This window comes from Cyprinodon tularosa, unplaced genomic scaffold (genome assembly GCF_016077235.1).
Source record: "Cyprinodon tularosa strain WSP-4 unplaced genomic scaffold, ASM1607723v1 ctg249, whole genome shotgun sequence".
NCBI classification, from domain to species: domain Eukaryota; kingdom Metazoa; phylum Chordata; class Actinopteri; order Cyprinodontiformes; family Cyprinodontidae; genus Cyprinodon; species Cyprinodon tularosa.
The window spans coordinates 1,531,940-1,545,043 of NW_024038924.1; the positions used below are offsets into that span (position 1 = coordinate 1,531,940).

The following is a 13,104-nucleotide window of genomic DNA, read 5'->3' on the forward strand; positions in this document are numbered from 1 at the left end:
GGATGTCAAAACCACTGCATTATTTATTATCTGCTTTTTTTTGTTTGCCATGTCAGTTGCAAAATAGTAATAATTTGCTGTGTTACAAAATCCTCTGACAGATAGATGGGCTCGCTATATATAAAAAAATATGTGCATGGCAATATGATGCAGGATCTCCTCCGTATTCCAGCCTGTGCTTCCAGTGAGACCATTGTGGAACAGACTCCTGTCAGCGAGCAGAACCGGAGGGCACACCGACATGTTACACGCTAACCAGGTTCAGCTCATATCCACACATGATCGTTTGGTTAATGTTCTTCCAGATGAAGAGAAAGCTGCTGTCTCTTCATCCCCTCTATGTCTATTTGTTAATATCTTTGGATGGTAATAATAAACATTTGTTACTTGGCAAAATAAAGGTCTCATTTTTTGTGATCAGTCGGTGGTTCACATTTAGAACATATCCGTGAACGAAATCAAAATCAAGTTTCAGTGCTCAACTAAATCAGGTGAGTTTGTTGCCAAATATTTCTACAAGCTGCTTGGCAGCTTTAACGTAAAGTAAAGCTAAAACTGTTATAAGATGGTGTGAAAATAAAATGAAACCTCTTGAGAACTACCAAACACCTGGGGTGACTTCCACAGCTTCTTCAGGGCTGATCGGCACCAACATCAAACCAGAACCAAGTCGGTCAGTCGGACCTCCTCTGGTTCTCAGTCTTTCCACCAGGACCTTCACTCAGGTCAGGAGGGAATCATGCCTTTGTTCCTCTTTCGGTCTGCCATGCTGCGCCGGTTGTGGTTGCCCACTCGGTTTTTATTGGCCTCCTTTTTACGTCGGTCCAAGAAGGTCTCCAGAGTTTGTCCTTGTCCTTTGGGTCGGCCCATGACATTACTGGGACGCTCTGGGTGATAACTGGAAGATAAGGGAGGAACCAGGGATTTTATCTTTTTGGTCTTAAACTGTCACTAAGCTCTGAAAGGCCCAAGCCCAGAATCGCCCAGACGTAATCCAAAAAGAAGGTTATATTAATACAGGAAAGATTTACCCTTTCTTCTGCTGCATGGCAGCTCGTCTAGCCTCCGCCCTCTCCCTCAGCAGAGCCGGGTCCTGCACAAACTGGTCCCGGTTCACATTGTTCTGCAACACAAAGATACAACAAACGATGGAAGTTTCTACCTGCTAAGGGGCAGATGGACCATTTTAAACAGTTCTATTTAATAATCTGTTTAATTTCAGGGATTTCATGAACTATGAAGATCAATCAAAAATTATCTAATCTCACCTCTTTAGTGAGAAAGTTGTTAAGGAACATAATTTGTTCTTCGCAATGGTGGTTGCTAAACAAGCAACCTGTGGCTTAATGGACCTTCTTAATAGCTCTTCATAACTTAATCCAAAGATAGAATAAATATATCTCCATCTTCTTTTTGCAAAGTTTTTGTTTTTTATTGAGAAACTAAATTACAACAGTGGTCCTTTAGCAATGAACACAAATCTCCTATAGAGGATATTTATCAAATATAAGTAAGCTTTTTTGCAGAAGTGTCTCAATAGTGTTTATTCAGCTGGACGGAGGGTTTAAATGGCTCTTTGGATTATTAAGGGATTGAGATGGTTTTCTATAAACTTAAATATATCTATTATTTAAAGCTGTAGCATTTTAAGGTAGAAACTACAGTAAAATAATAATCCTCACCGTTTACCTACTTCATATCATAGATCAGGATTATATAATCGAATTAAAGCATTTCTTACATTATTTTAACAAAATAAACCAACAAATTATGTCTTTTGACATATAGAAAGTATTTGTTGGGTTCTAGCTCTATACAGACATGGATATTTAAGCCTACATTTTTTTTTTTTTTTTTAAGGATCATTATTTTTAAGCATAACAAATACCACAAAATTATTAGAAGGCATCATTTTCAACCTACACCCTCTTGTTCAAATACGCTTCAGTCACAGCCAATCTCTTTTAAAATGCTTACATGAGTTTTTTTAATTGCTAAAACGACACAATTTGCTTAAAGATTCACCTGAACTGAAATCTACACATTTTACATCAATATCCAACAGTTGCTTTAAATCCTGGTTATTTGTAGGTTATTAAATGAGGGGATTTGGTGCACTTCTTTAAGGAGGGATCAGGGCATAAGTACCTGTGAAACATCGTCATCATCATCTTCGTCCTGTTCCTGCTCCTCAACCTCTGCTTTGGTTCCTTTTCTCAGTACCTGGGGGATCGTAAAAGGCCTGAAGGAAAAGAGTGATCAAACATTCACTATATTTTTCCTTCCGTTTCAGGACGTTCCAGCAGGAAACGTATATACACTCAGTTTGGACATTAATGTTATCATCCTCATCTACAAAGAGACGAAATGAAAACAACTTCTAAAATATATTCCAACAGCTCTACTAATTTCCCCATCACAAGTTGCAGAATAAACAATTTGACCACTCTGCCATTGTTTTCAACGGGTTGTTCCAAGCACGGCTCTGTTTTTTTCCCCTTGTCTTCAGATTTAAAACGAGTCTGGAAACAAAGGCTAAATATGCTTGAAAGAGTTTATTTGATACCTTCAAAGCCAGAATCAATGTGTTAACTGTCAGACATAACGGTGGCAGCATGATGTTTTGGGACAATTTATTGTCCTTAATTTGAAGAATCCCATCAAAATAAGGATAACTTGGAAACATTTAATTCTTCTAACAGGAATGTTATCCAACAATGGATTCTGGACAAGTAGGCTTTCAAGGTCATGAAAACAACAAAACCTAGAGTGAAATGTCGGCATGCCTTGTGGTTAATGCAATGACTGATTTTTGGTCAAATTCTTCATCCCTACAGTTGAATCAGAGCTTTTAAATAAAGAGTAAAGCTGCATAGAATAGGTGGATGTCAAGATATAAGAGCATACCTTCTGTTCAGTAAACTGTCTCCATCCAGATCGTTTGCTCCAACTTGGTTCATGTCGTAGGTGTCGTCGTACTCGTCATCATAATCGTCCAAGTCGTAGGCGACGGCACCGGACTCTCCCGGTTCGATGACAACTTCGTCCACCACGGTCTCATAAGTCCGATAACGATCTCGCTGCTCCGCTATGTGCTGCTTGTCGTTCAGCATCTCTCGAGCATTCTCACCTTTCCTGTAAGATAAGCAAAAAAAATAAAGGAAAGAAAAAAAAGCTGGTTTGATCCTCTGTGCTCCTCAGATTAAAGAGCAACAGCACACAGAATAGAAGCTTCTTTTAAGAGCTTCTTTTTTATTTTTTACCTCCTGCCCTTCCAGATGCGGGACATGTCGACCTGATCCCTGCGGAAGACGTCAAACTCGTCGTCGTCAAACACGTTGGATCGGTTGTTCAGAAGAGCTGGAAGCTCCTCTTTCACCGGCCTATAAATGTAGAGAGCTACATTTCAAACACAAAGATGGTCTACATGCTTTGTCTTTAATCATCCCTTATTTCTTTTCTATGTCACTTTTGATTCCCCAAATTTCTTGTACGAATTTCAAATGGCCATGACCAACCAATCATCCTAAGGATCCTCAAAGCTGCTCTTTGAGTTTTTCAGCTCTTTTAAAATACAGATATATTTTTTAATAAGCTTAGAAATCCAACAGAACCTCATAGCTGACACCACAATACAGTTACTCAGCAATAGCTGAAGCATCTATCAAAATTTTGTTTGGCTGCTGCCTCCTAGTGGATGTTATTATATTATGGTAGTGTGCTTACCTTGGCATAGCTCGATCCAGTTTTTCCAGGTTGGGGGCCAAGCGGTCTTCTAGGATGTTGTTGATCACCAGCTCAGAGTTGTAGTTGTATTCCTGCAGGCACGCCAGCAGGAACCCTTCCCCTAAGTCAGGAAGCAGGTCCCTGATGCAGGACAGGAGAGACTCCAGCTCCGGCCCGCTCACAGGACACACGGCGCCCTGAAAAACGCAAATGTCTTCTTATTCCAATTCTCCTTAAGAGAGGCAGCTCTGTTATCACAAACACAAAGCAGTAAATAATTGCCGCTCATGTTTTTATCATCTTGATGGACGGCCTAATAGGATTTTTACCAATAATTATTTGAAAAGACTTCATTTGCAGCAGTCAAATACACTGCATTTGTTTAATTATATCATTCCACTCCATAAACAAAGAACTCACGTTGTTTCCTTTCTGTGGGACGTTCATCATAGCCTCAGCGCCTCTCAGCTTCTGTCCTTCTCTTGATTCTTGGAGCTCTGGAGCCCTGAAGCTGTCTGAAGAGGCGGCAGTTCCACCTGCTGCTCCCTGATTGGCCGACATTAAAGAAACGCCCTCGCTCTGGATGTGGCCCAGCGGTCTTTGTCGACCCATGCTGTCCCAGGCACTTTCAACCCCCTGGAGTAAATAAGACGTCCTTGTCTCATCACTGAGGGAGTCGGCAGTTAAAGAAGAAAACAAACTGAATCCGGGAGTATGTTTGTGACTTAAAACTGCAGCTTAGGCAGACAAACTCTTGTACATCACCAAAGCTGAAAGCATATATTGATCTAAACATAACATCTAGATCAAGTTTTCAGCCAAACATCTGGAAACGCTGCCTTAAGCAATAAGGGATACATGACAGGTAGAGCTTGTTGTAGGAGGCTGACGTCGTCTGCGATGGGAAATAGCTCATCGTAGTCCACCAAAAACCTGGAAAGCGCAAGAGAGGAGTTGAAATGTACCAACCACAAAGATCTAAGTGGGGTTTTTTATATATATATATATATATATATATATATACCGTAATTTTCGGACTATAAGCCGCACCTGAATATAAGCCACAGAAGCTAAATTGCATGATTTGTACATATACAAGCTGCACCGGACTATAAGCCACAGGTTTTTTATGTTTAATTACCATATGGTTCGTACACAGAGAGGATTTTTGGGAAAGAGGCAACTGTTTGGGGAAGCTCCTATTTATTAACATTTCAACACAATTGAATAGAGACAATTCTTCCTGCTGGCATCTCCAAAGTCTCACAATTGACTCGTTGATTCCAAGGTTACGTGCAGCGGTTCTATTTCCTTCGTTTACTGGCAAATTGACTGCCTTTAACTTAAAAGCTGAATCATATGCATTTCAATGTTTGTTTTCCATAATGACAAACTGTCTTGCGCTCTCAATGATCGTCTTTCTCGGAGTCTGCTTCTGGAGGACGTCCGCATTCCCACTCGCGCGGCTACTTGTGTGTTGAAGCAAATGTGACGTCAACATGGTGGATGGTAAAATCCATAGATTTAGGTATTACCCTAGTGGCCGTTAGCTGTAAAAGTCCATACATAAGCCGCATTGTTATATAAGCCGCAAGGTCGAAAAATGGTCGAAAAATAGGGAAAAAGTCGCGGCTTATAGTCCGAAAGTTATGGTAAAGTTAATGTCTGTCTCCATTTAGGGTCTTTTGGCTTTACTTAGTTACATTCAACGGAAATGCCCCAAACGGGAAAATCACAGACAGAAAAAATGTGTTAACCAGCTTTAAAGCTGAAAAAAGAAGCTGCAATGCTGCTTCCATCAGGAAAAAAATTCTTATATCACACAAAATGACTTTACTTCAAGCTTTATTACACCAATGTATTTGAAACTGGAGGCAAAGAACTGTTCAAACTCATAAATAAATTACAACAAAGAAACAAACGAGTAATGTGCTTAATTTCATACCTTAATTCTTTAACAATACTTCAAACAGGGCACAGTTCTCACAATTTAAAGGCCAGATAACGAATATGACTCTCACCTTTTCTCAGGTAAAAAAGATGTGAAATATTGCAGAAGTTCCTCTGCAAAAGTTTGCATATTTTCTTGACTAGAACAAAGAACAAAGAAGAATGATCAAATGTACTCATGAGGACCGAGCTGAGCTGCATGGTGAGAGTGATCGCTCACCCTTCCAGGATGGGCTGCAGGCAGGTGTGGTGCAGCAACAGGTGAGATGTCTCCACTATCTTCCTGCAGGAGTGACTCAGCCTTTTCCACAAGTCTTCCTGCAGACTACAGTCGAGTAAGAGTTCAGTGTGTTACTAACCAGAAGATGGCATACTCCCAGTTTTCTCCTATAATAAAATCTGTGAGGTGGATGCTCGCCTTTTATCATCAAAGTTTCTCTTTTTGATGGCCTTCTCCAAGTCTGGCACTGCAGCCTCGTAGAACGGTGGCAGCCTGGTAACAGAGGACAGTAAAGACTTGTCTATGTGAGCTCTGAGCAGCGATGCTGTCAGTCGGCTTACCTGCTGAGGAAACCATGGGAGTGGAAGCTGGAGCAAGCGGCAGGGAATATGTCCAGGAAGGCATGTATTGTGGTGGTCGAGTCGCACAGGTACAAAATTATATCTCCAAGTTCCTGTAGTGGAAAGAAAAAAACATAATTACTGGCAGCAATCAAATCAAATGATGCTCAGGCTATTTCCTACCAACCTTACAACAGAGAGATTAATATTCTATTGAAAAGGTCATTTTTTTCAGCTAATTCTCTTCTAATTTAATTTGGATATAATGAAATAAAACTCTTTTCTAATTATTGCATATAATATAATGTGAATTCAAAGAAGTTAAAGAGGAAAAAAACATTACATTTCAGAGTCAGCAGGCTTTAAACACGTATAAACTATAAAATAATAAAGTCACTTTTGGTTCTTCTGTTTTTCCAAAACAGATTAGCAATTTTCTCACTTCATATTTTAGCATAAAAGAACCAGAATAAGAAAGCACCATTATCACCTAATATGGGTAAAAATGTTTGGTTAAAAAAAAGGGATGGAGTGACCATCCTTGCTTTATCTGAAGATACTTTATGAAGATAAAAGCTACTAAAAATGTATTACGGAAAAAAAGGAGGAAAAGATTTATCATTGCTTTGTACTTGTGACAGTGTGTAATGACAATAAAAGCTAAAAAAATAAAATCAAATTGACATGGAGGTGAAACACAAGGACAGACAATTGACAGCTTATGCCACAGCCATGATGATGAAGAGCTCTAGCAGTGAATCAGCAGCCAGACCACTGATGCGAATATAGGCGTTTTCTTAAAGTATAATTTATCAGGTAAGAAAATGTGCTTCATCCATCTATTTACCCCCTGTCAGTAGAAAACATCTGCTGACGCCTGTTCAAATTCAACATATTCCCTTCAGCTTTTAAACTAAGATCATTAGCTTTAGCTTAATGGCTTTTTCCTCTAATTTCCTGAGTAACAAGAAGTAAGATTTAATTGTAGCTGCTGTTTATAGATTGTTATTTCTCCAGGTGTGTAGAAATGGCTTCAAACGATTTTTAGAAGCAAAATCTTGAAATAAAACTGTTATATCGGTGACCTTATAACTACACAGAAGATTCAAATGATCATGGTTAGAAAAATGAGTCCTTTAGCCGCCTTATGCAGACAAAGCACAGCCTGCTAATATAAAGGCTTTTTTTTTTTTTCAAAAACTACACAGATTAAGTCTTTAAATGTTTAATTGACATCACTAATTGGTATTTTTTCTAAATGTCTATCCTGCGGCTATGTTTTAATGCAAGCGTAAGCTAAGGGCATAGAGAAGTAAAAGGACGCTGTGCAACACTCTGACCTCCAGGTTCATGCTCATGGCAGTGGGCTGTTTCTGTGCATTCAGCTTCATTGGCTCCATGGCTGTGGCTCCTTCACACCGAAGACCACATTTGTCGAGGATGGTATCAAACACCTGTATTTTATTTTTTAAAAATGAACAATTACCGCAGTAGACATAAAAAATACAAACATTCTCAAAGGGGATTATAAATCCGACCTGTAACACTGTGGGGAGCGTCTCATCCAGGTCGTTGTAGTAGGCTGGCTGCTGAGTAAAAATGTTTTCTGAAAGGAGGTCAGAACAAGTCAAATCACAAACTCAATGCTGCAGGAGCTCCAACTGGAGATATTTTCAATCAGCTCACCAATCATTTTATGAAGCAGCTGGCTGTTGCCCTTTCCAAAGAGCACACACAAATCCAGAATTTTAGGAATGTCAAACAGGAAGTTGTCATAGATAATCTCTCCAAATACAGCTGGGGTGAAAAAGTGATCCTGTAGAAAGAAATAAAGGGTACTTTTTAGAATAAGTCGTCCCATGAATGTAACATGATAAGTACCTTAAATACTACTCTCAGACCTTTGATTCTTTATGCGTGGCCATCCGGAGGAAGGTCAAGAAAATGGCCTTGTGGACGGCGCGCTGCACATCAGCCACAGCTGGCGACAGCGGCAGTGTGGCAAGGTCAAGGCCACGTGGAGCCTGATGCAGGTAGGAGTCGAGACACTTCTGAAGGGATTCATCAAACACCACCTGGTAGGACAAACAAAGACATTTCACTCTGAATTCATTCTCTCCAAAAATCAAAGCTGTAGCAGTGGCATACCTGACACCAGAACTTGTCGTGGGGCAGCGCCAGCAGCCACTCCATATCTTCTGCTATAAATTTGGCATGTTCCAAAAACTCTTCCACCTCAGCGGGAGAGCCATTTTCTGGGGGGGGTCTATAAGGCACAAAATAGCGCTCCTCCTTTCTGTCAGGGTGCTGGTGGAGAACAGAAACAAAAATGTGTGACATAAGAAATCCTCATGAGGTCAAATGTTTCCAGACAAAGACAAAAGACAGAACTGACCAGTGCAGGCAGAGTGCGCTCCTTTCCTATAGGGCCTGGCTCAGTCACCTGTTGCTCATCCAGAGGCACACGAGCACAGGCCATGGCTGCTCCTCAAACGTTTACCCTGATCTGAAGATACAAAGAAATATCATCAACTTTATTTGCAGAGCGCTTTAAAACAGCTACAGGTGAAAACAAAGCGCTGAACATAGCTAAACATAATAAAATAATAAAATACAGCACGAAAATATAAAATAAGGCAATAATATGAATTTGTTAAAGCTCAATAATCAAAGTTACAGCAACTAAGTGTTAAAAGCCATTGAATTAAAGCACGTTTTGAGCCATGTTTTAAAATTTGGCTTTGAAGGAACCTCCCTAATCTGCAGCGGTAGGCTATATACTAAACATGGAACGGTGATAGAGGCTCATATTCCTCTGAGCTTCCTCTTAATCCTCAGTACCTGCAGGAGCTGCTGACCTGAGGGACTGAGGGAGCAAATAGGGGTGAAGAGGATCAGAGAGGTAAGATGGAGCACGGCTATTTAACCACTTAAAACTATGATAAGAATTTTAAAATTAACTCTAAAATGCACAGGCAGCCAGTGTAATGAAGCCAGGTAAGGAGTAGGGTTGTCAAAAGTATCGATACTCAAAAAAGTATCGATACTGAAATGTTGTATCCGGATACAATACTCATTTTCAAAAGTATCGAGTACCAGTCGCACCTAAACAGTCATTCATCTAAAGTGCAGAATAGAGGAAAATGCACTTTCTGAACACTGTGTGATTGAATAATTCTGTGCACTTTACAGTTTCAGACTTTTTTTGTAACAGTTGCAGCTGCTGAGAATTATTTTTGTTTCTTAACCGGTTTGGCTAGTGTCATTGTTATGTGTGCAAAGCATAGCCAAGTAAGGAAAACTTAATTTTAATTTTGTAAGTTTTTTATCAAGCTTGCACAGCAAACAACCTCAAAATGTTGTTCTTATTGTTTATTGTATTTATTTATTTATTGTATTTTAATTATTAATCAAAATATTTCTGTTGAAATTTTATCCTTGTGGTATCGAAAATGGTATCGAGTATCGAATATTTTCCTTAGTATCGGTATCGAGTTGAAAAGTTTAGTATCGTGACAACCCTAGTAAGGAGTGATGTGATCATATTTTGGAGCCACAGTTAAAAGGCAAACACCTGCCAGAATTAGATGACACAGCAAAGACTGGCACCCACCCAAAATAGAGCTCATTAAAGTAACCCAATCAAGATTAAATAAAAGCAAGGAAAACTATCTCAGGGAGTCACCTTGAAAGAAAAGGTTTTATTTTTGCCAATTGGCTTTACTCATAAAAGCAAATACAAAAACAGATTATATGTGTAAGAGAGTGTGTTGAGAAATCTTTGGTTATATTGGAGTGGCTTGATTAAAAGGTGAATTCTTTCACCTCATTGCTCTTTCCAATCAAAACAATTGAGAGAAAAACGCTTACAGTTATTTTTCTACATAATTCTGTACCACAATGTGCCTTCAAAACCTCAATATGTGATCTCACTTTCTCCACATATGAGATCAAATAATAAAAACAAATACCTCTCAATCTGAAAAAGAACAAACTATATTTAGACCGATTTAAATATTGTGGCGCTTTGAATGTTTGTGCAGTGAGCTCCATAGAAATTTAAATTTAGGACATCAGAAGAGGATATTATATTCCCAGGGTGCAGTGGACTCCCTTTGCCAGACACAGCGCTTCATCTAACATAAGCAAATAACCAAATGCCAGATAATTACATAAACGAAAGTATAACAGAATCCAATTAGGGACCTCAAAAAGCTACACGGATTGATATTTTCTACTTAGTGTAAGTTATACATAATAATTAAAACTCTTAAATAAATAAAAAAAATTGCTATCATACAACGTTAGCTAATGCTAACATGCTTTAAAGTAATGACACATGTAAAATGTAAAGTTAGACAGCTGATTAAAATGACGGACTAACGTCGACTGAAATGGGGAGCAGTTAATTATTAACTTTTACTGTAAAGAAATTGTTACCTTATTTGACTAGCTGCCGTTTAAAGCTTGGGTAACCCGTTTAATGACAGCTGCTAATGAATGAAGTCATGTTTTAACCAACTGGGTTGCCATACCGCCTTGGCGGCCGTTACTCAGTGGAAATAACTGCCCGGAACCGGAGCTAAATAAAGCCGCTCACCTCCGAAAACAACTGGGATTTGTTCAAGCCATCTCATTACAGTTGACGCTGTTTTCACTCCTTTCTGCCTCCAACCTTCCGCACATCTGCGCTGGCCAGGAAATTAAGTCCTCTGTTTTTCTTTGACGTAGTCAGCAACGATGGTCTGTAGAAACCGCGACTGCCCCTAGCGGTTGGGAATGAAACTACAGTTTCTTTGTTTTAAATAATTTTTTCTCTCAAACCTTTTATTTTCTTGGATCATAACATCTAATTTGATTGTTTTAAACGATGGAAGCAAAACAGAGAAAATTAAAAACCACTGTGGAAGTTTTGTTTGCTAAAGATAAAAAGGCAAAATATATTTAAGATACTTACAGAAGAGGAAACATATATTTAAAAATCTATTTTTCTGTTTTCCATAGATTCCTAGTGCGATTTGGACCAAAGGACCCAGAAAGGGCGGGGGGGTGGGGGGTGGGGGGGGGGGTCCCTCAATGAGCGAGATGTGATGACTTGAATGGTCAGGAGTCACAAACACTGCTACCGAAGGACTTTTTGTATAGATTTAACTGATTACTCAAAGAGAAAGCATGTAGAACACATGCAAATTCTATACAAAAAGATCCTTGGCCAAGATTCCAACTTTCAGGACCTTCTTGCTGCAGGGTATCATTCAATCGTTATGTCTTCATTGTCATCTTATTTTAATCATTCCTTTTTATTCTCATTTAGTTATGGAAGATTACTAATTACTTTACTTTAAAGGGTTCATAGAATGATTATATAGGGTATTTGGTGCTGGTCCTTAAGGTCTCTGAATAGGGTGTGTACCATTGGTTGGGCTGAAAGTGGCATATCTGATGTTCTATGAGCCCTAATGCAAGCCTGGTTAAAAGCCCTCGCCGGTGCACTGGTGGAGCTCGGGTTTTGGGGGTGGATGCCCGGGCGGCTACTGGTTTATTCCTGGTGGCTTCTCCGCGGTGCCTGGCATGCCGGGGGGGGCTCCCGCCGGGGGGTGGGACGCCCCTGGGGCCTTGGATACCTTGGATACCTCGGTATCCAAGGTATACCATGGCCGGTATACCATGGCCGGATTCACTTTGGGGTGGCTGGCTGCCGGCGGAGCCCGCGGACTTGTTCCCCCTGCTCACGGGGGTTCAGGCATTGCAGAGGCTGGAGGACTACCTCGGGGCGATCTCTCCTCCTCCCTTAGTGGGGGTCGGATTTCCTGGGCTGGCCCCTCCTGGGCGCCTTTGCTCTTGGGGTCCTTTTGGGCGTCTAGGGCTTTGGGTCTCCCGGCACTGGCCTTGTTGCTCTGAGGGAGGATGCCTCTTCGGCTCTTCACAACCACTATTGAGCATTTCTCCTTTGGATAAACTTTACATGCACAAGTGCACTTTCACAAAGAACTACAGGTGCTTGGTTCCAGGTACTTAGAGATTCACTTCAATACGAAAGCCCATATTCTGATCTTCAAGTAACATGTCAGATTAAATAATACTACTTATACTTCAGCGATAGTATCTACGTGTTACTTTATTGTATATCTGTATATCCTGTTCTACATACATTGCGGGGTCCATAAAATCTGTAAAGCCCCCTGCATAATTTTAATAAAGAAATGTATATGCATAAATCAAGCAGACCACTATGGCGATAGCCATACTGCTCCACTTGTGAAATTAAAATCTGTTGGGCTCTTCTTGGCATCAAGGCAATTATTCTTATTGCTACATTGCCAGACAGGACTCTGTTAAAAAAAAAAAAAAAAAAAAAGCCCTAGATTGAAACAACATGTTTTCTTCCTTTTATGGTATGCTCATGAATATTTATATGAGCTGTGCGCTGATTGGTTGGTTTACAACGAATGAAGCTGCTGAGCAAAGATGCATCACAGCAACGATTATTAATGTGCAGTTGTGTAAGAAACAATTTAAACCTGCCCTGCAAAAAGCAGCTCTGAAAGATGTTTATCAAAGTAAACAGCATTAGTTTCTTCCTATATACACTATTAGAACGCTCTCATATACACTATTAGAAAGCTCTCATATACACTATTAGAACGCTCTCATATACACTATTAGAACACTCTCATATACACTATTAGAAAGCTCTCATATACACTATTAGAAAACTCTCATATACACTATTAGAGCGCTCTCATATACACTATTAGAGCGCTCTCATATACACTATTAGAACGCTCTCATATACACTATTAGAAAGCTCTCATATACACTATTAGAACGCTCTCATATACACTATTAGAACGCTCTCATATACAC

The 13,104-nt window shown here is 39.8% G+C and overlaps 1 protein-coding gene across 1 annotated transcript; it reads right to left on the bottom strand.

Moving 5' to 3' along the window:
• On the bottom strand, positions 1-10,970 carry ascc2 (activating signal cointegrator 1 complex subunit 2). Its single transcript, XM_038288127.1, has 19 exons — positions 10,838-10,970; positions 8,633-8,743; positions 8,386-8,544; positions 8,139-8,312; positions 7,924-8,053; positions 7,776-7,843; positions 7,578-7,691; positions 6,238-6,350; positions 6,095-6,169; positions 5,897-6,001; positions 5,748-5,816; positions 4,585-4,659; positions 4,147-4,393; positions 3,727-3,923; positions 3,264-3,383; positions 2,908-3,135; positions 2,149-2,242; positions 1,032-1,123; positions 1-898 (listed from the first exon to the last, which is right to left on the bottom strand). The coding sequence occupies exons 2-19, from the start codon at positions 8,714-8,716 to the stop codon at positions 727-729; spliced, it is 2,316 nt and encodes a 771-aa protein (XP_038144055.1). The 5' UTR covers positions 8,717-8,743; positions 10,838-10,970; the 3' UTR covers positions 1-726.
• Positions 10,971-13,104: the final 2,134 nt, after the last annotated feature.

What these genes read in the sequence shown, in the direction of transcription:
- ascc2 (XM_038288127.1), bottom strand. Translation starts at nt 8,716, where the DNA reads ATGGCCTGTGCTCGTGTGCCTCTGGATGAGCAACAGGTGACTGAGCCA. An exon ending in CGCTCCCCACAGTGTTACAG is followed by an intron (nt 7,692 to 7,775) that starts GTCGGATTTATA and finishes AATAAAATACAG; the next exon opens with GTGTTTGATACCATCCTCGA. An exon ending in CGCATCTGGAAGGGCAGGAG is followed by an intron (nt 3,136 to 3,263) that starts GTAAAAAATAAA and finishes CTTATCTTACAG; the next exon opens with GAAAGGTGAGAATGCTCGAG.